A 23,535-nucleotide genomic window follows, 5' to 3' on the forward strand; every position below is an offset into this window, starting at 1 on the left:
CAAGCTAAGAATACAAGGGTTGATCAATAATACATTTGAATTATTGATGGAATAATACTTTGGCATGGAGCACCTTGCATAGACTACAAACGTCCTGGTGTATCTACCGTATATTTACTTAAAATATCATTATGCCTGCAAACTGTGCTGGTATTTATGACAGAGCTTTAGACCTGGGGCCCACTGGAGATTGCAGATCACTCTCCACAGACTAGGAGAGTATTTGCACTGAGCATTGCATGAAGCTGCCAGGGCAGACAATAAAACGTATGCTTGTGAAACATTATGCAAGATTTTACATGCACACGCTGGATATATAACTTTATGAAGTCATAAGGACCCTTTTATGCACTAGTTTTCAGAGGGAAAGAATCATGCAGTCTCTAGCTGTGCCTCCTTGCAAACAGTCAGTGCATGACTTTGTGAAAGTGTCAGTTTAGCTTTCAGGGCGCACATGTTCAGGCCACACGTCTTGTGCACATACTGGCATATGTCCAAAGCACAATATAGGTGTGTCTTAAATTGAGACTCCAGCCGTAACTTTTTTCTTAGCGATTAGTCTTGACAAGAGCAGTCTGTCAGGACTCTGCTTAAAGAGAATCTGTATTGTTAAAATCGCACAAAAGTAAACATACCAGTGCGTTAAGGGACATCTCCTATTACCCTCTGTCACAATTTCGCTGCTCCCCGCCGCATTAAAAGTGGTTAAAAACAGTTTTAAAAAGTTTGTTTATAAACAAACAAAATGGCCACCAAAACAGGAAGTAGGTTGATGTACAGTATGTCCACACATAGAAAATACATCCATACACAAGCAGGCTGTATACAGCATTCCTTTTGAATCTCAAGAGATCATTTGTGTGTTTCTTTCCCCCCTGAGGGGGGAGTGCATAGCAGAACCACAACACTGAAGAACTTGGCAGCCTTCCAGACACAGGCTGACAAGTCTGACAAGGGAAAGATACATTGATTTATTACAGAGACTGTGATAGTACAAAGTGCTGCAGTAAGCCAGAACACAGAATAGCTTTTGGAACTTGTAGGATGATAAAAAACAGGATGCAATTTTTGTTACGGAGTCTCTTTAAGTCTGTGTCCCGACTTTGTATTAAACTAATAGGAAGAGCCAACACCTCCTCTTCAATATTTCCACTTTGTTTCAAAGACGACGTTTCGAGGCCATGCAGGGCTTCTTTATCAAGACAACATACTGTACTTTAAGGCAGCAATCCAAAAGAATTGCAAAAAAATTTCTCAAATACGGCAGTCTAGATGAATGTATTCCCCTCTATGCACTGGCTCACGACAATGTGATGTAGCTGAGCGCCTACAGCACTGTCTAAGAAGCCAAAGCAAATGACTGTGCATGTGTAGAGGTGAGTATACCCCTCTCTAGACCATCATGTTTGAGAATTTTGCTGCAATTATGTTGGCTTGTGGCCTTGAGCATGATGCATTGATAAAGAAGCCATGTGGGTCTTGAAACATTGGCTTATCTTGGTCTTTCACTTTTAAATATTCAAGTGGAGGCGCTGGATTTTTATCAGTTTGTGTGCAAATGAATGGCCTCATCCACCAGGAACAGGCTTTAGCTACATACTCATTTTGCGACCCGGGAACATGGATCCAAGTTACGTCCCTCAAGCACTCGCCGTCCATTTCCCTGGCGGTGGGTATGCGTGACGGCACATGATGGGCGCGGATGAGATTTCAAGCGATCACGGTAGTCTGAGATCTTAAAGATCTGATCTGCTGTGCCGGTCGTTATCGCCATGCGACGCTAAATGTCATTTGCGTAATTCTGCCCCTATACCCACATCGCAAGAACGCAGAAACGATCGCTCGTCACTCAAAAAAAATAAAAATTTGCATAGTGGGTACGGGCCTTTAGGCACGTCAGTCATTGTTAAAGTGAATCCAAGAATTTGTTACTGTGTTCTACTAGTAAGAAAACTTCATTACTCCCCATTTTGGTGGTATCCAATTTATATACTGGGTGAAAATATCCAGATATGCCAAGCTGATTGTTCCCCATCTGAATGGAATTCGGTCGGCTAGTGACCAATTGCTATCATACACAACAAACTCATTCCCATATATTTCAACACAACTCTCTTTAACCTCCTAAGCGGTAACCCCGTGTGTGACACGGGGTAAGCCGCCGGAGGTTGCCGCTCAGGCCCTGCTGGGCCGATTTTAATAATTTTTTTTTTGCTGGACGCAGCTAGCACGTTGCTAGCTGCGCCAGCACCCCGATCGCCGCCGCCGCGCGCCCGATCGCCGCTATCCGGTGCGGCGCGCCCCCCCCCCCTCTCAGACCCCTGCGCTGCCTGGCCAATCAGTGCCAGGCAGCGCCAAGGGGTGGATCGGGTCTCCCAATGACGTCCCGACGTCGGTGACGTCATCCCGCCCCGTCGCCATGGCGACGGGGGAAGCCCTCCAGGAAATCCCGTTCTTTGAACGGGATTTCCTCATCGGAGATCGCCGAAGGCGATCGAAGCGGGCGGGGGGATGCCGCTGAGCAGCGGCTATTATGTAGCGAGCCCTGGGCTCGCTACATTATTTAAAAAAAAATAAAAAATTTAAAAACTGTTTTGCTGCCCCCTGGCGGTATTTTTCATACCGCCAAGGGGGTTAAAAGCGGGAGTAATAAATCTTATCTCAGTCAGTCTGACTGTATTTGGTACATTGCAGATGAGAATGTCCCCTCCAACATTCCTGCTCCTCACTGATTGGCCGAGGGCAGTTCAATGTGACATGAGGCTGAGGCAGAAACTTCGGAAATATGATATATTTTGTGCTCACATTTGTTTACAAAGCAACCCAGATATAACATTTACTTTCCATAAGTTGTGACAGGTTTGCTCATAGTGTAATCCCACTCTAGCTAAAGATTTCCTGTAAGCTTGTATTGGTGCTGCACAAATGTTTTTGTGATTCAACCTTGTTAAAAATTAGCTTTCCATTTTACTTTGCAGCCAGCTGATTCTTTCACAAGACCAGCTGTGACTGCAAACCGCAACCGTTTACATGCTCAAAATCAAGGTTTAGGCTGCATTTCCACTTGTGCGGTGCGGAATCGCCGGGAAATCACCGGACGAAATCGCATGCGGGTGCGATTTTGCATGCGTTTTTTCACGCGATTTCGCATGCGATTTCGCATAGGGTAGTAGGTGGGCGATTTTAACCATGTCACTGCCTGTGTAAATTAACATCACCTCCTATGCGAAATCGCATGCGAAATCGCGGGGAAAAACGCATGCCAAAATCGCATGCGATTTCCCTATTAGATACATTGTATGCGATTCGCTTTGCGGTGTGCGGGGAGCGAATTCTGACGGCTCTGCCATGCAGATTTTCCCCGCACACAAAAACGCTCCGTACAACGCACAAGTGGAAACAGGCCCATGCACTTGTATTGGCTGTGCGAATCCGCATGCGGACAACGCATGCGGATTCGCTATAGTGGAAATGAGCCCTTACAGTGTGAAACAACACGTGGCATTAATCCTGGTAATGTGTAGCACTGAATTAAAGGCAGGGCTGTGGAGTCGGTACAAAAATCTTCCGACTCCGACTTCCCAGTTTCTGAAACCACGACTCCAACTCCGGGTACCCAAAATTGCTCAGACTCCGTCTCCTCGACTCCGACTCCTTAGTCTAATACTTAACAGGGCTGTGGATTTTGTACAAAAATCATGCGACTCCGACTCCTCAGTTTCTAAAACCACGACTCAGACTCCAGGTGCCCAAAATTGCCCCGACGCCAACTCCACAGCCCTGATTAAAGGGATGACATACAAAATGATTCTCAATATGTGCTTCACATATCTTTGGCAGCAAAGCCAGTGGAGTCGGAGTAATTTTGGGTACCTGGTGTTGGAGTCAATGGTTTCAATAAACTCAGGAGTCAGAGTTGGATGATTTTTGAACCAAATCTATAGCCTTTGTAAAAATTAACCTAAAGAGTCCAGGTAATTTTGTGTACCTGGAGTTTCATAAACAGAGGCGTTGGATGATTTTTGTACCGACTCCTCAGCCTTGCTTGGCAGCTCAGTGGCACCTTTTAGGACGCACCTCAGGGACTGCGGAAACTACAGTGGATCATACCACTATTAGAGATACTGAAGCGAAAAAAAAAATGATATTATGATTTGTATGTGTAGTACAGCTAAAAAATAAAACATTAAGATCAGATACATCAGTCTAATTGTTTCCAGTACAGGAAGAGTTAAGAAACTCCAGTTGTTATCTCTATGCAAAAAAGCCATTAAATTCTACGACTTTCAAAGTCGTGGAGAGGGCTGTCTTCTGACTTTTATTATCTCAAGTGTTAGTGGACTATTTACTTTTTCTCTGCCAGAGGAGAGGTCATTAGTTCACAGACTGCTCTGTAAGAATCATTTTGAATGCTGAGTGTTGTGTAATCTGCACATATTAGAGAATGATGCAATGTTAGAAAAAAACACTATATACCTGAAAATAAAAGTATGAGAATATTTTTTTTGCTGCTAATCTTCTAGTAATTATTCATAGTACACAACCAATTCACTATATCATATTTTTTTCCGCTTCAGTGTCTCTTTAAATGATTATGTATACAGATACCTCACCAGTTCATTATCTCCCCATGCTGCTTCAGTATCCACTCCTCTGCACATCCCCCGATCTCACCTTCACTGACGGGATTACCAAATGCGTCTACTAGGGCTGACGCATTTCCCTGCAAGTGAGTTGCATTGGGAAACACTGCCTATGTGGCCAATAATTTCCCATCCAGAATGCATGCCATGGAGAAACTGGGGCATGCTGTAGGTTTCTGCAGCACTCGCCCGAATCCCTGAGCGATCTGGATGTGTGCTCGCATCCCTTCAAGTGCTGGTGTGAGCACTGCAAGACCCATACCTGCAAGTGGAAACTAGTACATGAGGTGATGGCATCCTCAGTGTGTGGATGATGGGTTAAAGGGAACTTGAAGTGAGAGGTATATGGAGGTTGCCATATCTATTTGTTTTAGCCTCAATGGCGGTGCATTTTTTTTAAGCATTCTTTTAGAACCTAAAATTAGTGGGGAAAATTACCGCAGAGAGATCTGCAGCTGCCTCAGCACTCACTTTCCTGGGATCCAGCGTTGCAATTCTCCCTCTATCCTCCGGGTGTTGCTGTAACCCTGTAGTGAGATTGGCATCTGCCCTCATGACGGCAATCTTACTAGAGGGATGCAGAGCCTCCGAAGACAGGAAGGAGAATGGTTGCAGGTGTCTGGATCCTGGCGGAGACGAATTAAAACGATTGCTGCGCATAAGGCTCTGCACAGACATCCCAGTGGCTACCCCGAGTCAGGCTCAGGATTACAACTCCTAGCTGCTTTTTTCCATCCCAAGCACGACTTGGGGATTACTGCCAGGAAGGTTAAACAATACCAGTAGCCTGGCAGTACTGCCGATCTCTGACTGCAGTGGTGTCAGAATTCCACACCTGAAACAATCATGCAGCTAATCTTGTCAGAAACATCTTGTATGCATGCTAGTTTAGAGTCTATAGCCTAATGCATTGAGAGGCAGATAATCTACAGGAAAGGCCAAGCAACTGGTATTTATAATTAAAAGGTCAGCCTCCATATAACTGTAATTTCAAGTTCAACTAACCTGTGCAGTATATGGAGGCTGCCATATTTATTTCCTTTTAAACAATACCAATTGCCTGGCATCCTGCTGATCTTTCATGCATCAGTAGTGTCTGAATCCCACACAGTCAATCATCTGATTTGCATGCTTGCTCAGGTCTATGCAGGGCTGTGGAGTCGGTACAAAAATGTTCCGACTCCTCAGTTTATGAAACCACGACTCCGACTCCAACTCCGGGTGCCCAAAATTGCCCAGACTCTGACTCCTCGACTCCACAGCCCTGGGTCTATGGCTAAAAGTATAAAGGCTAGTTTCACAGTGGTCAGTTGCATAACATACGTTATAATGCATTATGAATGTGAACAGCAATGGAGACTGGACTTTAATACAAAGCCTGCATGTAGCGAGTTAAAATAATATGATCTGTTACAAGGCAGTACTGTGAACAGGCCCATAGAACTGTAAAGAAAGTAAGTTGACATGCAGAATTATTCCGTAATGCAACTGAGCACTGAGAACCAGCCCTTAGAGGAAGAGGATCAGCAGGACAGCCAGGCTATTTGAATGAATTGTTAAAAAGTAAATAAATATGGCAGCTAGGGCTGCACGATTTTAGGGAAAAATCGAAACTGCGATTTTTCTCTCCGAAATTGCAATTTCGATTCTTCCCCGATTTTTTTTTCAAATGCGGGGGGGGGGGGGGGGGGGGGGGTGTGTGGTTGGTCCGCACTGCCCGGTCCTGTCCGTAATACTTTGCTTCTGGCCCCGCTGTGCGCGGATTGGCCAGAAGCAGTGAATATGTATGAGAGTTAATGAGCGGGGAAGGGGGGGCGGATCCACTCCAGCAAGCGGCCGGGCACAAGCAGCATTACCAATCACTGGCTAGCGATTAAATGACGGCAGCGGTAGGCGGAGCTGTATGCTCTGTACAGCTCCGCCTACCACTGCCGTCATTCCATCGCTAGCCAGTGATAGGTAATGCTGTATGATGTGCCTGGCCGCTCGCTCAAGTGGATCCGCCCCCCGCTCATTAACACTCATACATATTCACTGCTTCTGGCCAATCCGCGCACAGCGGGGCTAGAAGCAGTGAATATGTATGAGCGTTAATGAGCGGGGGGCGGATCCACTAGAGCGAGCGGCCAGGCACATCATACAGCATTACCTATCACTGGCTAGCGATGGAATGACGGCAGTGGTAGGCGGAGCTGTACAGAGCATACAGCTCCACCTACCGCTGCCGTCATTCCATGCTAGCCAGTGATTGGTAATGCTGCATGTGCCCAGCCGCTCGCTGGAGTGGATCCGCCCCCCCGCTCATTAACTCTCATACATATTCACTGCTTCTGGCCAATCCACGCACAGCGGGGCCAGAAGCAAAGTATTAAACAGCAGACCGGAAAAAACGATGGTACTGACGATCAGTAGATCGTCTTGCCACGAACCGCGGTTTCGGTTTTAAACCGAAAAACCGTGCAGCCCTAATGGCAGCCTCCATATCCCTCAAGTCAGTTGTCCTTTAACCATCTTAGCGGTATGGACGAGCTCAGCTCGTCCATCACCGCCGATGGCTGCCGCTCAGGCCCTGCTGGGCCGATTTTGTTGAAATAAAAAGCAGCACACGCAGCCGGCACTTTGCCAGCCGCGTGTGCTGCCTGATCGCCGCCGCTCTGCGGCGATCCGCCGCGAGCAGCGGCGAAAGAGGGTCCCCCTAGCCGCCTGAGCCCTGCGCAGCTGGAACAAATAGTTCCGGCCAGCGCTAAGGGCTGGATCGGAGGCGGCTGACGTCAGCTGACGTCCATGACGTCACTCCGCTCGTCGCCATGGCGACGAAGTAAGCAAAACACGGAAGGCCGCTCGTTGCGGCCTTCCGTGTTACTTCTGGCTGCCGGAGGAGATCAGAAGAATGCCTCCGGAGCGCCCTCTAGTGGGCTTTCATGCAGCCAACTGAAAGTTGGCTGCATGAAATAGTTTTTTTTTTTTATTTAAAAAAAACCCCTCCCGCAGCCGCCCTGGCGATCTTAATAGAACGCCAGGGTGGTTAATGTACTCCTGAACTGTTAGTTATTGACCGGTTTAAGCCACAGTATAACTTGCTTACTCCATGCTCCCCTCGCTGTCTTTTCCATCCTGTCAGCTTTCCTGTTCTGCCACAGCGTTCTCTTGTAAATGCCAGCAATGGCAATTTACAATGCCGGCAATTTTGACTGCAATGGCGCTCACCTTGAAATGCTGCGCTGCTGTCAGCCCCAGTAAAATCCCTGACAGTCATGGACAACTGCGCATGCGCGACCCTAGCTGTGCACACCCCATGATCACCAACGATCGACAAACTGTGCTTGCGATCAGGGGGTGCACATGACCGGGACCGCACAAGGGCAGTGTCCAACAACCCAGCTGGATTGCAGACTCCACAGTAGCAGAACAGAGGGGACCGGACAGACATGGAAGAAGCTATTGGACTACGGGGGCTGAAAGAAGCCCCAGGTACATTTACATTCACCTAAAGGATTAGCAGAAACACCTGTTCAATTTCTCATTAATGCAGTTATCTAATCAACCTATCACATGGCAGTTGCTTCAATGCATTTAGGGGTGTGGTCCTGGTCAAGACAATCTCCTGAACTCCAAACTGAATGGAAAAGAAAGGCGATTTAAAGGGAAGGTCCAAGCAAAATAAAAAAATGAGTTTCACTTACCTGGGGCTTCTACCAGCCCCATGCAGCCATCCTGTGCCCTCGTAGTCACTCACTGCTGCTCCAGTCCCCTGCTGGCAGCTTTCCGACCTCAGAGGTCGGCGGGCCGCATTGCGTACGTTTTTACGCATTCCCGCTAGTGCAGGAACATTAACACATACATTTTTACGCATTACTGGTTCAATGCGTAAAAATGTACGCATTGAACCAGTAACGCGTAAAAATGTATGTGTTAAAGTTCTTGCACTAGCGGGAATGCGTAAAAACGTACGCAATGCGGCCCACCGACCTCCGAGGTCGGAAAGCTGCCAGCGGGGGACTGGAGCAGCAGTGAGTGACTACGAGGGCACAGGATGGCTGCATGGGGCTGGTAGAAGCCCCAGGTAAGTGAAACTCATTTTTTTATTTTGCTTGGACCTTCCCTTTAAGCAATTTTGAGCGTGGCATGGTTGTTGGTGCCAGAAGGGCTGGTCTTTCACAATCTGCTTAGTTACTGGGATTTTCATGCACAACCATTTCTAGGGTTTACAAAGAATGGTGTGAAAAGGGAAAAACATCCAGTATACGGCAGTCCTGTGGGAGAAAATTCCTTGTTGATGTTAGAGGTCAGAGGAGAATGGGCCAACGTATTCAAGCTGATAGAAGAGCAACGTTGACTGAAATAGCCACTCATTACAACCGGGGTATGCAGCAAAGTATTTGTGAAGCCACAACACGCACAACCTTGAGGCGGATGGGCTACAACAGCAGAAGACCCCACCGGGTACTACTCATCTCCACTACAAATAGGAAAAGAGGCTACAATTTGCACAAGCTCACCAAAATTGGACAGTTGAAGACTGGAAAAATGTTGCCTGGTCTGATGAGTCTCGATAGAGTCAGAATTTGGCATAAACAGAATGAGAACATGGATCCATCATGCCTTGTTGTCACTGTGCAGGCTGGTGGTGGTGTAATGGTGGGGGATTCTTGGCACACTTTAGGCCCCTTAGTGCCAATTGGGCATCGTTTAAATGCCACGGGCAACCTGAGCATTGTTTCTGACCATGTCCATCCCTTCATGACCACCATGTACCCATCCTCTGATGGCTACTTCCAGCAGGATAATGCACCATGTCACAAAGCTCGAATCATTTCAAATTGGTTTCTTGAACATGACAATGAGTTCACTGTACTAAAACGGCCCCCACAGTCACCACATCTGAACCCAATAGAGCATCTTTTGAACGTGAGCTTCGTGCCCTGGATGTGCATCCCACAAATCTCCATCAACTGCAAGATGCTATCCTATCAATATGGGCCAGCCCACTGCAGGCCGCAAGGTCCCCTGGCGTCGTCCTGGCTCCACTCCTGGTCCCACTGGCGGCTCCGTTAATTAGCAACTCTCGCCAGTACGAGTCCCTGCCGTGCACGTTAAGCGCCATCAGGCCAGTGTGAGAGTCCTGGGCAGTTCAGAGTTAGAAAACCACGCATGTGCAGGACTTTCACGTTGGCCGGTATGACTTGACTATGGCTGGTGACTTCAGGCAGAAATCACCAATTAACGGAGCCGCCAACAGGACCGGGAGAGGAACCAGGACCTCGCGGCCTTACCCAGGTAAGTACCAATTCTGTTTTTTGGAACCTGCTCAGTATCCCTTTAAAGTGAACCTGAAACATTGAAAGCAAAAGGATTTATATGTAACTGGGGCTTCTTTCAGCCCCCGTAGCCCAATAGCTTCTTCCAGTACCAATTCTGTATTTTGGAACTTGCTCAGTATCCCTTTAACCAACATGATTTAAGGATTTTTGTTATGCTATACAGCATAAAATCAGTGAGGCAAGTACATTTGAAACCACTGTGAAGTAAAAAAAAAAAAAAAAAAAAAAAAAAAGTACTTTAGAAACTAATGACAAAAAGCTGGAAGGACAAAATGTTGCAAATCAAAATAGTGCTGCGTCACTATATTGAACATGCCCCCCAATAATATGGCCACTATTTAAAAATGTTATTTTAAAAAGTTAAGACTACAAATACAATTACTTTTGTGCCTTGGAATTTATTAATTTTGCAATCTGCTACATATTTTATCCACCATGTTACATTTGTAACTGTAATTACCAATTCTGCATTGTGTACCAGTGTCTATATTTGGTGTATTGTCTATTATTATGTACCCCATGTTTGTTTTGCTCACTTTGTACAGAGCCAGGGAATACACTGGCGCTTTATTAATAATAATGTAACACTAATATGTTGGGCTGCTATGGTTACTTTAGTTGTGCTTTACTGCCCAACAAGACAGGCAATTCTATCTGTGCGCACTTGACATACCATCCTTATGGACAGATATAGAAAGTGCAAGATGGAAATTCTACAGACAGTACCCAGAGAGTCTGACAGGCGGCAAAAGCAAGGAGCCAGTATACACCGTGTTAGGCCCCGTTCACATCACAAACGCGGATGGCTATGCGTGCGGAACGCAACGCATGCCATCCGCGTTTGTGTGCGTTGCGTGGCTGATCCCATCACTGAAAAGTGAATGGGACAGCCGTGCGTTTTTGCAAAAAATGCGTGCAGCATGCGTTCCTGGACTGCACAGGTCCGGAACGCATGCAGTGTGAACATCAGACAGTGCACTCTATGCACTGTCTGATGTTGTGCGTGTCGGCCTCCCGCACGTGTTTCCAAAACGCGGCTGGAAACGCGCGCAGTGTAAACGGGGCCTAAAGCAGTGTTATCAAAAGCAGCGCAAGGATAATTGGAGCAAATTAGCCATTTTCCCCTGGCAGCAATCCGATCAGTATCGCAAAACACATGCGATTTGCAAGAGTAGGCATTTTAAAATAGAAATCATGGAACACTATTTCCACTCATGTGTTTTGATTGTTAGAAACGCTAACTCATTCTTGATTGATTCCGTTGTGATTAATTCACAAATCGGACGCCTTTATGTTTTGCGATTAGAGTGGAAAAAGCCCCTAATAGGCAATTTGGGCAGTGTGCGGTGGCGCGATTCCAATAAGTGCCATCATGGGAATTACAGCTAAAGTAGCTAGTAGCTCTCACTGTGTACTTTGGGCACCAGCAATAGAGTTTACAGAAGGAGATAGTTTAAAAATTTGGTAGGGGAACAGTTTGTGCAGGGAGACAGGCCAACCAGATTCAAAAGACTACTGATTAATGCTGGACACCTGATTAATCAGCTGTCAGGTAATCAGTTTCTGAATCAGATTTGTCACAAAAGTTCTGCTTCTTCCCAGGGCTGTGGAGTCGGTACAAAAATCTTCTGACTCCAACTCCGACTCCTCCGTTTCTGAAACCACGACTCCAACTCCGGGTACCCAAAATTGCTCCGACTCCTTAGTCTAATACTTAACAGGGCTGTGGATTTTGTACAAAAATCATGCGACTCTGACTCCTGAATTTCTGAAACCACGACTCCGGGTGCCCAAAATTGCCCCGACTCCGACTCCACAGCCCTGCTTCTTCCCAAAGGAATTCCATTTCTTGTAGAGGGAGAACTTGATTTTGCTAAGCGTTGTATGCATTCTACCAACATCCAACATCATGCCCAACACCTGGACCAATCTACTGACTTCCAGCAAAATGACACTTCCATCTCCCAGTTTTTGTTACTCACACTACTGGATGACTGTTTCACACACCACAACTAATATGAATTACCACCATCAATCCTTGAAATCCTGATGCAATCCTCTTTTTTTCCTATTTTACGTTATGTGTGTACCAGTTAACTGGATAAAAGTGTGAGAGGATGTGTAAGACTGCATTCACAATGGTCAATTGGTTAACGCACATGTTATAAGGAGTGTAAATTGAAATGTAGACAGGACAAAGACTTGGGGCCAGTTTCCACATGCGTTGTGGATGCGAGACAATCACCACATCACCTCCCAGGTACTTCCGGGTTGTCGTCTGTACAACCGAATGCGGCTTCCCATCAGCAGCTATTGGGAATAGGATACATGCTGCAGAAAACTGCAGCATGCTATCAAATTCCCCGTGTCGCTTAGCGCCGGATTGCGTAGGTCAATTTGCATCAATGGAAACTACTCCATTGACGTGAATTGGTTGCAGTTTCTTTGCATTGCGATGCGGAGCATTTTTTGCATAGCAACGCGTGTAGTGGAAAGGTGCCCTAATACAAAGCCTGCATGCAGCAAGTTAGAATAACATGATCAATAACAGTACTGTGAACAGCCCAGACTACAGGAAAACAGAGGAGGAGGCAGAAAAGATACACAGGTTGGCCAACATTGATGCATGCAGTGCTGCAGTAACAGGCTGCAGACGGCATGCAATTAAAGGGTCAAAAGCAAAGGCTCAGCAGGTCACATTTGGCCAGCGGGCCAGATTTTGCACATGCCTTCTCTATGGGATCCAGAGCCTTCCTTCTACATAAGCCACTATCTAGAGTTTCCCCGCTTCAGGTTCACTTTAATCCACAAAATATTATCTCACTTTAGGGGTACTTTAACTGAAAATAAGAAAATAAGCACTTCCTAGCATTAAAGTAAACCTGTAAGGAGAAAATAAAACAGCAACACCCAGAGGGTGTGAGCAGTCGAACCGCTTGGGGGAAGAAGGTGTTCATCCGTCTGGTGGTTTTGCATGGTATGAACCTGTAGCGGCGGCCCAGTGGGAACAGCTTGAAGTAGCGACTGCCTGGGTGGGAGGGGTCACGGGAGATCACAGTGGCCCTCTTCCTCATCCTAGCGGAGTGGAGGAGGTCAAGAGGTGGAAGAGGGGACCCGATGATTCTCTCTGCATCAGCTATGACTCTCTGCAGTCTGTGTTTGTCGCTGGCCGTTGCGACCGCATACCAGACAATGACTGAGGAGCAGAGGATGGATTCTATAGTGGCAGTATAGAAGCTGGTCAGCAGTTCCCTGGGCATGCCGAATCTCTTCAGCTGGCGCAGGAAGAACAACCTCTGCTGTGATTTCTTCTGTATTATGGAGGTGTTCTGCCCCCACTTCAGGTTGTTAGTGAGAGTCGTGCCGAGGAACCGCACCGATGTCACCCTAGAGACTTCGGTACCCCCAATGAGGATAGGTAGGAGGGGGGGAGGGTTCCTCCTGAAGTCTACGACTAGTTCAACAGTCTTTGCGGCGTTGAGAACTAGGTTATTTACTCTGCACCAGTTGCAGATTCGCTCAACTTCGCTGCGGTACTCATGCTCGCCATTGCTGCCAATTACATTTGAAATTCACATGCACAAAGTAAAAGGTTACAAACGTGAAGTAAATGCTGACATCTCCTCAGAATTACATAAACCTAAACTTCTGAAATCTTCAAAGGACAAGCATAATCACTTATGCTGGCTACACTAGCAAAACTGACCTGATTTTAATAGATCAGCAAAACGTATCAACAATGCAGGTGATTTATTGAATAAAATGCACTCTGAAGCTACCTGTGATCATTTCAAACATCCAGACGACGAGGGTAAGAAAAACCCAGAATGTTCACTACATAAGAGAGCTGTATTAATGTAAACATGTAAGCAGAAAAATATAAAAAATAGATACTTCTCAAAGAGAAGCCTCTGGATAGTCCAGAGAGCTCACAGATTTAATACTGAGCCCCTATAAAGGTACACACGTCTGATTTTTCCAAACAACCGGTCGTTCGGACGCCAAATCGGGCAAGTGTACAAGCGGTCGTTTGGCTGATAAAACTGGTTTTCAAGTCAAAATCAGCCTTATCAGCCGAACGACTGTTTATACACACGCCCGATGTGATATCCAAATGACCGGTCGTTTGGAAAAATCAGATGTGCGTATAAACCTTAAGGCCAGAAACGCACTAGGAGTGATTTCTAAGCGCTAGTGATTTGAAAAAGCTCTTGCTAATGCAATGCTATGGGGGATTTTTATCAGGGCTGTGGAGTCTGAGTAATTTCGGGTACCCGGAGTCAGAGATTTCATAAACTCAGGAGTCTGAGTCTGATGATTTTTGAACAAAATCCACAGCCCTGGTAAGTATTAGACTAATGCTGGGAATACACGTTAAGTTTTTACTTTAGATAGATGGGTTCGATAGATAAATTCCAACCTGTTGGATCTGGTCGATTCTACTTTCGTTTCGATTCTCATTCAAGTGAATGTAATTGATAAGAAAAGATAAGGAATCGAGAGGAGAATCGAGCAGTGAATCGAGAGTAGAATCGATCGAAAGCGAAAACGACGACAAAAACGAACGCAAAAACGCATCGTGTATTCCCAGCATAACGAGTCGGAGCCATTTTGGGTACCCGGAGTCAGTGATTTCATAAACTGAGGAGTCAGAAGATTTTTGTACCGACTCCACAGCACTGATTAAAAAAAAAAAAAAAAAAAATCACATTGCTCAGGTGGGATCGCACCCATAGCATTACATAGCAAGAGCTTTCAAATCGCAAATCGCTCAGAAAATCGCTCTTAGTGGGTTTCTGGCCTAAGCATTGTTTCACACCAAAAATTGCTGAGAAAAAACAAAACACAAAATTCTACACGATCGCTCCTAAAGCACTACATGCAGCACTTTTGGGATTGCTATAGTGTGAATGCTCCCATAGGGAGACGATGTACTAGAGATTTGCCATCGCCGACTATGGTAATGGTAGGTTCATACAAATCTGTGAGCTTGGTAAAACTGGATACTGTGTACGAGTGAAATATAATGTACTTTCAATGCCTCATCTACACGATACGATTCTTTGTGCGATTCGATTACGATTCTATTTACGATCTGATTAAATCCGATATGTCCGATCGGGATTCGATTCGCAATTGTTTTGCAATGGCAAATCAAATTGAATCGAATCACGATGGGACATGTCGGATTTAATCAGATCGTAAATAGAATCGTAATCGAATTGCACAACGAAAGGCATCGTGTAGATTGGGCTTTACAGTACCATATTGGGCAGATACAGCTATTCTAAATCCTGTTCATGTATTTATTGGTCTCTAGACAATCCCTTATTTGCCAGTCAGCCCAACAGCAAAGTACCTGACCGTTAAAATGTGTGTCCACTCTAATGCTCAGATAAATCTGTCATTAAACCCTTATTTTGCACACCTGTGTAGAAAACGCTGCAAACCCAGCATAAGAAAAAATAATCCTTGACCAAACGTATAATATCTGCCAGGTCTGACATATCCTCACCACCTCTACTCCCTCCTGACTTTCTTCTGTTTCTTGGAGGGGGGAGATTCTACTACTAGGCCTGACCACTCTTTACAACCTCTGACCATCCCCATGTAGAAAAATAAGAGAGGGTTAATTAAAACTCCATGTCCCCTGAAAATCAACTTGATTTCTCCCAGTTCCCAGGCTCCTGGGCTCTGGATTGGCCAGAGGTCTTTCGCCAGCTGTTGACAACTGAATACCCCTGCATAGACTGAACTGACTACAAGGTTTTGTTTCCCCAACTATATAAACAAGGCAACACTTAAAAGATCATATAGAGGCAGCATTTTTATATTAATTTAAATAAGCAAACTAAGTTCTTACCGCTACTTAGTAAGCCATCCGTGACTAAAAGTGCGTAGACACGTACTATTGTAACAAACGACAGGTCCGTCAGACCCTCCAGCGGCACAGTCGCTCTGTCGACAGTAGTACGTGAGTACAGGCTGTTGGCAGACTGATAAGACTTTTGACTGATCCACCGGGATGTGTTAAAATACAGTTTAGCTCCTGACACTGGCTGTACAGACACCCCAGGTTTGTGATTAAACGATGTAGGTGAATTACAGACCCATTACTTTAAGTGACCCTGTAGCAAAAAAGAAAAAACGTGCCCCAGAGGGTACCTTTAGAACAAGATACAGAAAATGTATATCCCTCCTGGCAGACTACAAGCATTAGCAGTGTAAGGAACCTTTTCCACTAGCCACTTACAAAAAGCCTATCGGCTGAGTTTTGCCGATCGCTAGTACACTGTCATGTAAATCGCAATGCACTTTTCCATTAGCGCATTTCAATTGTCTACAAATTGCAATCGTCGGGCTGCACACATTTCACATCACACTTACAAGTTGAAGAAGGCTCTTGGGGAGTCTTGCCCAGGTGGGAGGAGCCCCTGGATCCTAAATAGCCATCTTTATCCTCAGCCGAGGCATTCCAGCAGTGGGATCCCTGAGGCAGGGAACACACTACATGCGTTTTTGCGCGTTTTGCCGCGAACGGCAAAACGCGCACGATTTTAGAGGCTATTGAAAATAATAGCCTAGCTCGGGAAACGCTGCGCCGCATGCGTTTGTGCGCGTTTGCGTTCGCGTTTTTTTCCGCGTTTTGTAGCCGCACAGTTTTCTGCTTTTTTCCGCACATTGCATGACACTACATGCCATGCAAACGCAGAAACGCACGCGGAAAAACGCACGCGTTAGACGCGACCGCAAAACCCGACGGAAACCTGGGAAACGCAGGGGAAAACGGCCCTGCAAGTGTGTTCCCTGCCTGAAAGTCTGCTTGTTGCTGCTGCGCACAGCTCGATTTGCGCTCCGGTGGAAATAGATGAGCCCAATCGGGTCTGCTCTACTGCACAGGTGTATCAATGCCTGCGCAATAAAGCGGACCCGATCAAACTCAGCTATTTCTGCCAGAGCATAAAGCCACTAGTGCGTCTATGCAGGCAGCCCACTGTAGTCATCGTGGACTGTTAGGGGGTCTCGGCGCTCAATCAGGCTGGCTGAGGACGAAGCCTCATTAGGATCCAGAGACTTTCCCCTCCCAAGGTATCTGTTTATGTTTATTTTAAATTACATGTTCTCTTTAAACTGTATCCCATGATTTATTTTCTACTTGAAAGCTTTCTTTAAAAAAAATAGGGTGCTGCAGTTTGTCATCTCATGATAATACATCCACATGCATCGTCAGTAGCCCACATGGCTGCTGTGCACTTCCTTCAGCAGACGTGTACCAGAGGATCACATGCAGAGCCATGGAGAAGGGGCGTCCCTGCTGATAAGGGCCAGCTGGCATCCCTCCCCACAGGCGCCATGCTGCGTGCGGTCACATCTGGAGCCGCCCCGCCACCCCTCCATGCCCGCCACCCCTCCGGCCTTCCAGCGAGGCTCACACAGACAGGGTGCGGCCTGAGCTAGCCCGAGGATTATGCAGCGTGTCTCTCCACCCGCCCCGCACTGACAACACGCAGGCCGGACACTCGCAGGATAAGCAGCCTGCAGGGAGGAGATAAAACCCCGACGGAGCGCTGCAGAGCCAATACCGGCCGCGACCCCCCTTCCCTCTACCACACTCACCTGAAGCAGCCATGTTGGGCCGAGTGTGAAAGAACGCGAAGACCCGGATGAGACGATCACGTGTGCTCAGCGACAGGTCTTTCCAGCAAAGGAAAGCGAGCTGGCGGGTGACGTCATGACGCCACAATCGCGTTAGCTTACGCTGCCATCTTTGTTCTGGGAACTGCCAGTTCTTATGAATGGGAGACGCAAACGTGGACTTGGCTGTTTCATAACCTTCAGTTGCAGCCAGACACTGCTTTGTTTGTGAAAGAGGAGACAGGAAGGGCAATAGTATTCCATAAAAAGGGAAAGAACACTGGGGCTAATTGTATATGCATTATTATACAGTTGTTCTTCTGAAGCGTCTAAATATCCTTATTTGCATACGGTAGCTCCCAATAGTCTACAGCAGGGGTGCCCATTATGGTGGCCATACATGGTACAATAAAAACGTTCGATTTTCCCGTTTATTCGATCTAAATGATCGAATTGAATGAAAGTTGAAAATATTTTTTTTTTTCGATCAAGAAATTCGAACGATTATCCCATTTTTTCTGGAAAAATGATCGGACATGCTGGAAAAATCTTTATATTCGATTTAATGGAATAATCGAACTAAATTATCTAATTAAAAAATTGTACCATGTATGGCCACCTTTAGGTAGATCGCGATCTACCGCGAAGGCCTTCATGGTAGATCCCGACCCCATTACATTTTCCATTCTGTATATACAAGTGAGCTCCTAAAATTGTACGTAGGTAGATTACTTTGACTTGCTAATTTTTGAAAGTAGCTCACAAGCCGAAAAAGTGTGGGCACCTCTGGTCTACAGTGACATAGCTCCTAACTGTCCCTTTTTCGGAGGGACAGTCCCTTTTTGGGAGCCCTGTCCCTCTGTCCCTCTTTCTATGTAGATATATATATTTCTCTACTAAAAATGTGTTTGATTGACTCTAAACTTTATTCCCAACTTTTAAATTGATAAATTAATAATTTTAAAATGGCAATATGAAGGAAAATGAACCAGGATAGAAAGGACCAGTGTGGTTTGAATTATAAAACAACATATGTTTCTTATGAAATCTTTATGGTATGCGGGAGTAGAGGCGTGGTGAGGGCATGGCCAGGGGTGTGGCAGGGGCGAGGCTTAAGTGTCCCTTTTTCTCATCTCAAAAAGTTGTGAGGTATGCAGTGACCAGATTTTTCTTGGCTCAACCTGGGACGGGGGGGGGGGGGGGGGGGGGGGCTAGTACGCCATGCAAAATGTGCTGCGCCAAAAATGGGCGTGTCCATGACCATGGTGGGCAAATGGGTGTGTCCAGGACATGGTGTGGGCGGAGTGAACTGTAATGTAACTCTGAGGCAGTGGTTCAGAGTTTCCTCCCAAAACGCAGGTAGGCAATGTTCCCCAAACACACAAGAAAGCAATGTTCATGCAATGATGTGGTAAAATGGGAGATTTGTATCATGGATGTCAGTCCAGGACATGACTATGTACACTGTAAAGTGCTGCAGAAGATGCAAGTGCTACATAAATACATAATAATGATATGGCAGGACATTAGACTTTGACTATGGTAGGATTAGATTGTGAGCTCTGCCAAGGACATGACTACATTCTCTGTAAACTGCTTCCTTAGATGCCAGTGCTATATAAATACATAATAATATCGTAGGACATTAGATTATGACTATGGTGGGATTAGATAGTCTGCACAATCTACAGAAAGATCCCCCCAAATGCCAAATGCTGCAACAATAACACCAAAGTTTCAAATGCAGTCTCATCAAATAATAACTGCAGCAACCGTTACCTCTGACACATGAATTGCAATAGCCGTTTCCTCAGACAAATGAAATGCAACTACCGTTACCTCTGACACATGAAATGCAGCAGAAAATGAATACTCTGACTCCGCAAATAGTAAATGAGGCAAACATTACCTCCTGTGTCCATAGAGTCCCACGGCTGGGACACCCGGCGGCCAAAAGTGGGACAATACCTGGGACACATTGCAGCCTGGGACAGGGGACCTTGAACCTGGGACATGTCCCAGGTAAAACGGGATGTCTGGTCTGGGTACAATAGTTGCACTTCACAAACCCAGTCCCACTGTCCCTCGTTCTTCCTCATTTGTCCCTCTTTTAGAACTGATGTACAGATCTATGTATATAATATAATATATATGTGAGAAAATGCGGAAAAGCCGCCGCGTGTGTCAAGAGCAAGGCGGCTGACTCCGCGTCTAACGCGGCGGTTGCACGCATAGACACGCGTCTGGTAGTATGGTGGAATGCGGAAAGGCCGCCGCATGTCCTGACAGCAATGCGGCTGTTTCAGCGTCCAACGCGGCGGTTTGCATGCAGCAGCGTGCGCTTGGTGTGGCTGGGTCTGTTAGTGCACATAGGCAGATGGAGAGCTACGCGCGTGCGGGCCTGAACTCAGGACCTTTATACCAGCAGGGGAAGTGTCAGCTGATCAGGAAGGTCAGCTGATTCCTACAGGGCTCATGATTGGCTGAGTGGCTCGGGCGGGACGGCAGAGTCCAGCTACTATATATTCTGCTGCTTGTCAGTTGCTGGTTGTCTGCCATTGCTAACACTTACGTGAAGGCACTCAGACCTTAGTCAGATCCCACAGTGTGTTAGAACCGGGTGGACTGGGAATTCACACTGAGCCAGATTATTTTGCATACTGTATTTCATCTGTGTTATTCTCTAGCATAGTTCCAGGGTGTTGATGATCACGGACCTCACACCCAAGATTAGGGACTTGTGTTATCCTGCTGTTATACTGCAGACGAGTTCCGGGGTGTTGATGACTACGGACCTCACACCCAGATTAGGGAACTTGTATTATCATTTATGTTATATTCCAGACTAGTTCCAGGGTGTTGATGATCACGGACCTCACACCCAAGACTAGGGAATTGTATTATCATTTATGTTATACTCCAGACTAGTTCCAGGGTGTTGACGATCACGGACCTCACACCCAAGACTAGGGAATTGTATTATCATTTATGTTATGCTCCAGGCTAGTTCCAGGGTGTTGTGACTACGGACCTCACACCCAAGACTAGGATTGTGCTACTACTGTATTACGTTAGCCCAGTTCAGGGCAAGACCTTATATTAGCAGCAGGGCTTCCTGCAATCCCAGCCTCGGTCCCTCACTCAGGGGTCCACAGGCTACAGGAATATCACCCACAGTCAGGGGTGAATTCCTCAGGAGTCTGAGGCTGCCAGCTCCTCTGGTGGTCTTCACTCAGGGTCGTTACTGTTGCACCAAACACTTACACTCTCTCTGGTGTCTAGAGGTTAGACATATTTGATTATTGACGATTCCGCAGATCCTCAATAATCGGGTATATCTGTATTCTTGGGGATACTGCGGATCGCCAAGGATCAGATTCTCTCTCTGGTTGCTGACACCGATCGTTACAATATATATATATATATATATATATATATATATATATATATATATATATATATATATATATATATATATATATATATATATATATATATATATACACACACACACACATATATATATACACATATATACACACACACATATATATATGTATATATATATATATATATATATATATATATATATATATATATATATATATATATATATATATATATATAGTGGGATGCAAAAGTTTGGCAACGAAACACACAGTGATATTTGGGAAGTGAAGTGAAGTTTTTTTTGGGATTTACAGGAAGTGTGCAATAATTGTTTAAATAAAATTGGGCAGGTGCATACATTTGGGCACTGTTATTGTAACGATTGTGTAACGTTTTTTGGTGTAGCAACACAGACGTCTGATTATGTGGTGATCTGCAGAATCACCAATAATACAGACGCTATAGCTAATTATGTGGTGATCTGCAGAATCACCAATAATGCAAGTATAGCCAACAGGAAGACAGAATGAGATGTGCTTGGTGCAACAGTAACTGATTAGTTTAATGAGACCTCGCCAGAGGAGCTGGTGGGTACTATCAGAAACAGTAACTGAGTAGATTTAACTGAACCTCACCAGAGGAGCTGGTGGGTACTATCAGAAGAGCACCTCACCAGTGGCAAGGGCCCACTGGTGAGTAGAGAGGTCAGACAGGCTAGGTTTGGCAACTGAGAGGCAGATACAGTACAGATTCAGTAGGCAAAAGAGTAGTAGATATTCAGGCAGAGGTTCAGCAACAAGATCAGATGGGCAGAGGTACAGAAACGTTAAGCAAAAGCAAGGTCAGAGATAAGCCAGAGTCATACACAGAATATCAATAATACAATAATGCAATAGTCCTAGTCTTGTGTGGAAATCCCTGGTTTCCTCCCAGATCAAAGCACACCGGATACTAGTCTAAGGTCTGAGCGCTAACACGAATGTATTCGCAACAGCAGACAGGTTGCGAATGAACAGTGAAGGCTTAAGAAGCAGAGGAGACCTCACAGCCGCGCTCACTACAATCAGCCAATCCTGAGCGGCGTGAGTCCCCTCTGACGTCAGCCGACCAGCAGGTCAGCTGACGCGCCTCCTCCCAGCAAAAAGGTTCTGTCTACGTGCGCGGCCGCGCGATACAGCAAACCTATGTGCAGATGACAATTCCGTCCTCGGCGTGCTAGACGCCGGCGGAACGGAAAAAAACTCCGAGCAGGAAACCGAGGCGGCTGCGAAGACACCCTGTGTGCCCGCAGCCGCAAGCACAGCAGATGTTACAGTACCCCCCCCCTTGAGGTGTGGACTCCGGACACGGCCCACCAGGTCTGTCAGGATGCAACCTATGGAACTCTTTTCTAAGTTTTTCTGCATGCATACGATGACTGGGAACCCAAGATCTCTCCTCAGGTCCATACCCCCTCCAATGAACCAGGTACTGTATAGAGTTGCGCACAAAGCGAGAATCCAAAATTTGTTCTATCTCATACTCAGGTTCCCCATCAATCACCACAGGGGGGGAGAGGAATCCACATGCACTGCAGGTTTTAACAAGGACACATGGAATGACTTAACACCTTTCCAACTGGACGGGAGTGAAACAGCATATGTGACCTTATTGATTCTGTTGGAGACAGGGTATGGGCCTATATATCTAGGGCCCAATTTGGCAGAGGGCTGCTTCAGAGCCAAATGTCGAGTAGGCACCCACACCAGATCCCCCGGTGCAAAGTCCCACTCTCCCGAACGTCTCCTGTCTGCCTGTTTTTTCTGGGTCACGAAAGCCTTCTTGAGATTTTTCTGAACCAAGGCCCAGATCTCTTTCAAAGTTCCCTGCCACTCCTCCAGTGCTGGGAAAGGAGATGCCACCACAGGCAAAGAAGAGAACTTAGGAGATCTCCCCGTCACAACCTGAAACGGAGAGAACCCCGAGGAGGAACTCTTCAAATTATTATGGGCAAACTCTGCAAACGGCAAGAATTTGACCCAATCAGTCTGGGCGTCTGCCAAGTAACACCTCAGAAACTGTTCCAGGGACTGGTTAACCCTTTCCATTTGCCCATTCGTCTGTGGGTGGTAGCCGGAGGAAAACGATAGGTTCATGCCCAGATGATTACAAAAGGCTCTCCAAAATTTGGAGACGAACTGGACTCCCCTATCTGACACCACATTCTCCAGGATACCATGCAAACGAAAAATGTGGTGAATGAAGAGCTCTGCCAGTTCTTGAGCAGAGGGGAGTCCATCCAAAGGAATGAAATGGGCCATTTTGCTGAACCTATCGACTACCACCCATATGACAGTTTTTCCCTGAGACCTGGGCAGTTCCCCTATAAAGTCCATGGACAAGTGTGTCCATGGCTGCTCTGGCACAGGTAGTGACTGCAAAGTGCCAACGGGAGCTCGTCTGGAGGGTTTGCACCTGGCACAAACAGAACAGCTCTCCACAAAGTCCTTACAGTCAGATACAATGGAGGGCCACCAAACACATCTGTCCAATAACTCCTGCATACG

The 23,535-nt window shown here is 46.2% G+C and overlaps 1 protein-coding gene across 1 annotated transcript in view; it reads right to left on the reverse strand.

The window, feature by feature from the left end:
- The window catches only part of EIF4B (eukaryotic translation initiation factor 4B), a 59,429-nt gene extending 41,775 nt beyond the window's left edge, over positions 1-17,654 (reverse strand). The window contains exon 1 of the mRNA XM_068267238.1: positions 17,582-17,654. Coding sequence (XP_068123339.1) covers positions 17,582-17,594 — 13 coding nt within the window. The 5' untranslated portion in view covers positions 17,595-17,654. The remainder of the gene's footprint in view (positions 1-17,581) is intronic.
- Between the last annotated feature and the right edge of the window lie 5,881 nt (positions 17,655-23,535).

The sequence above is a fragment of the Hyperolius riggenbachi genome, chromosome 2 (genome assembly GCF_040937935.1).
Source record: "Hyperolius riggenbachi isolate aHypRig1 chromosome 2, aHypRig1.pri, whole genome shotgun sequence".
Classification (NCBI taxonomy): domain Eukaryota; kingdom Metazoa; phylum Chordata; class Amphibia; order Anura; family Hyperoliidae; genus Hyperolius; species Hyperolius riggenbachi.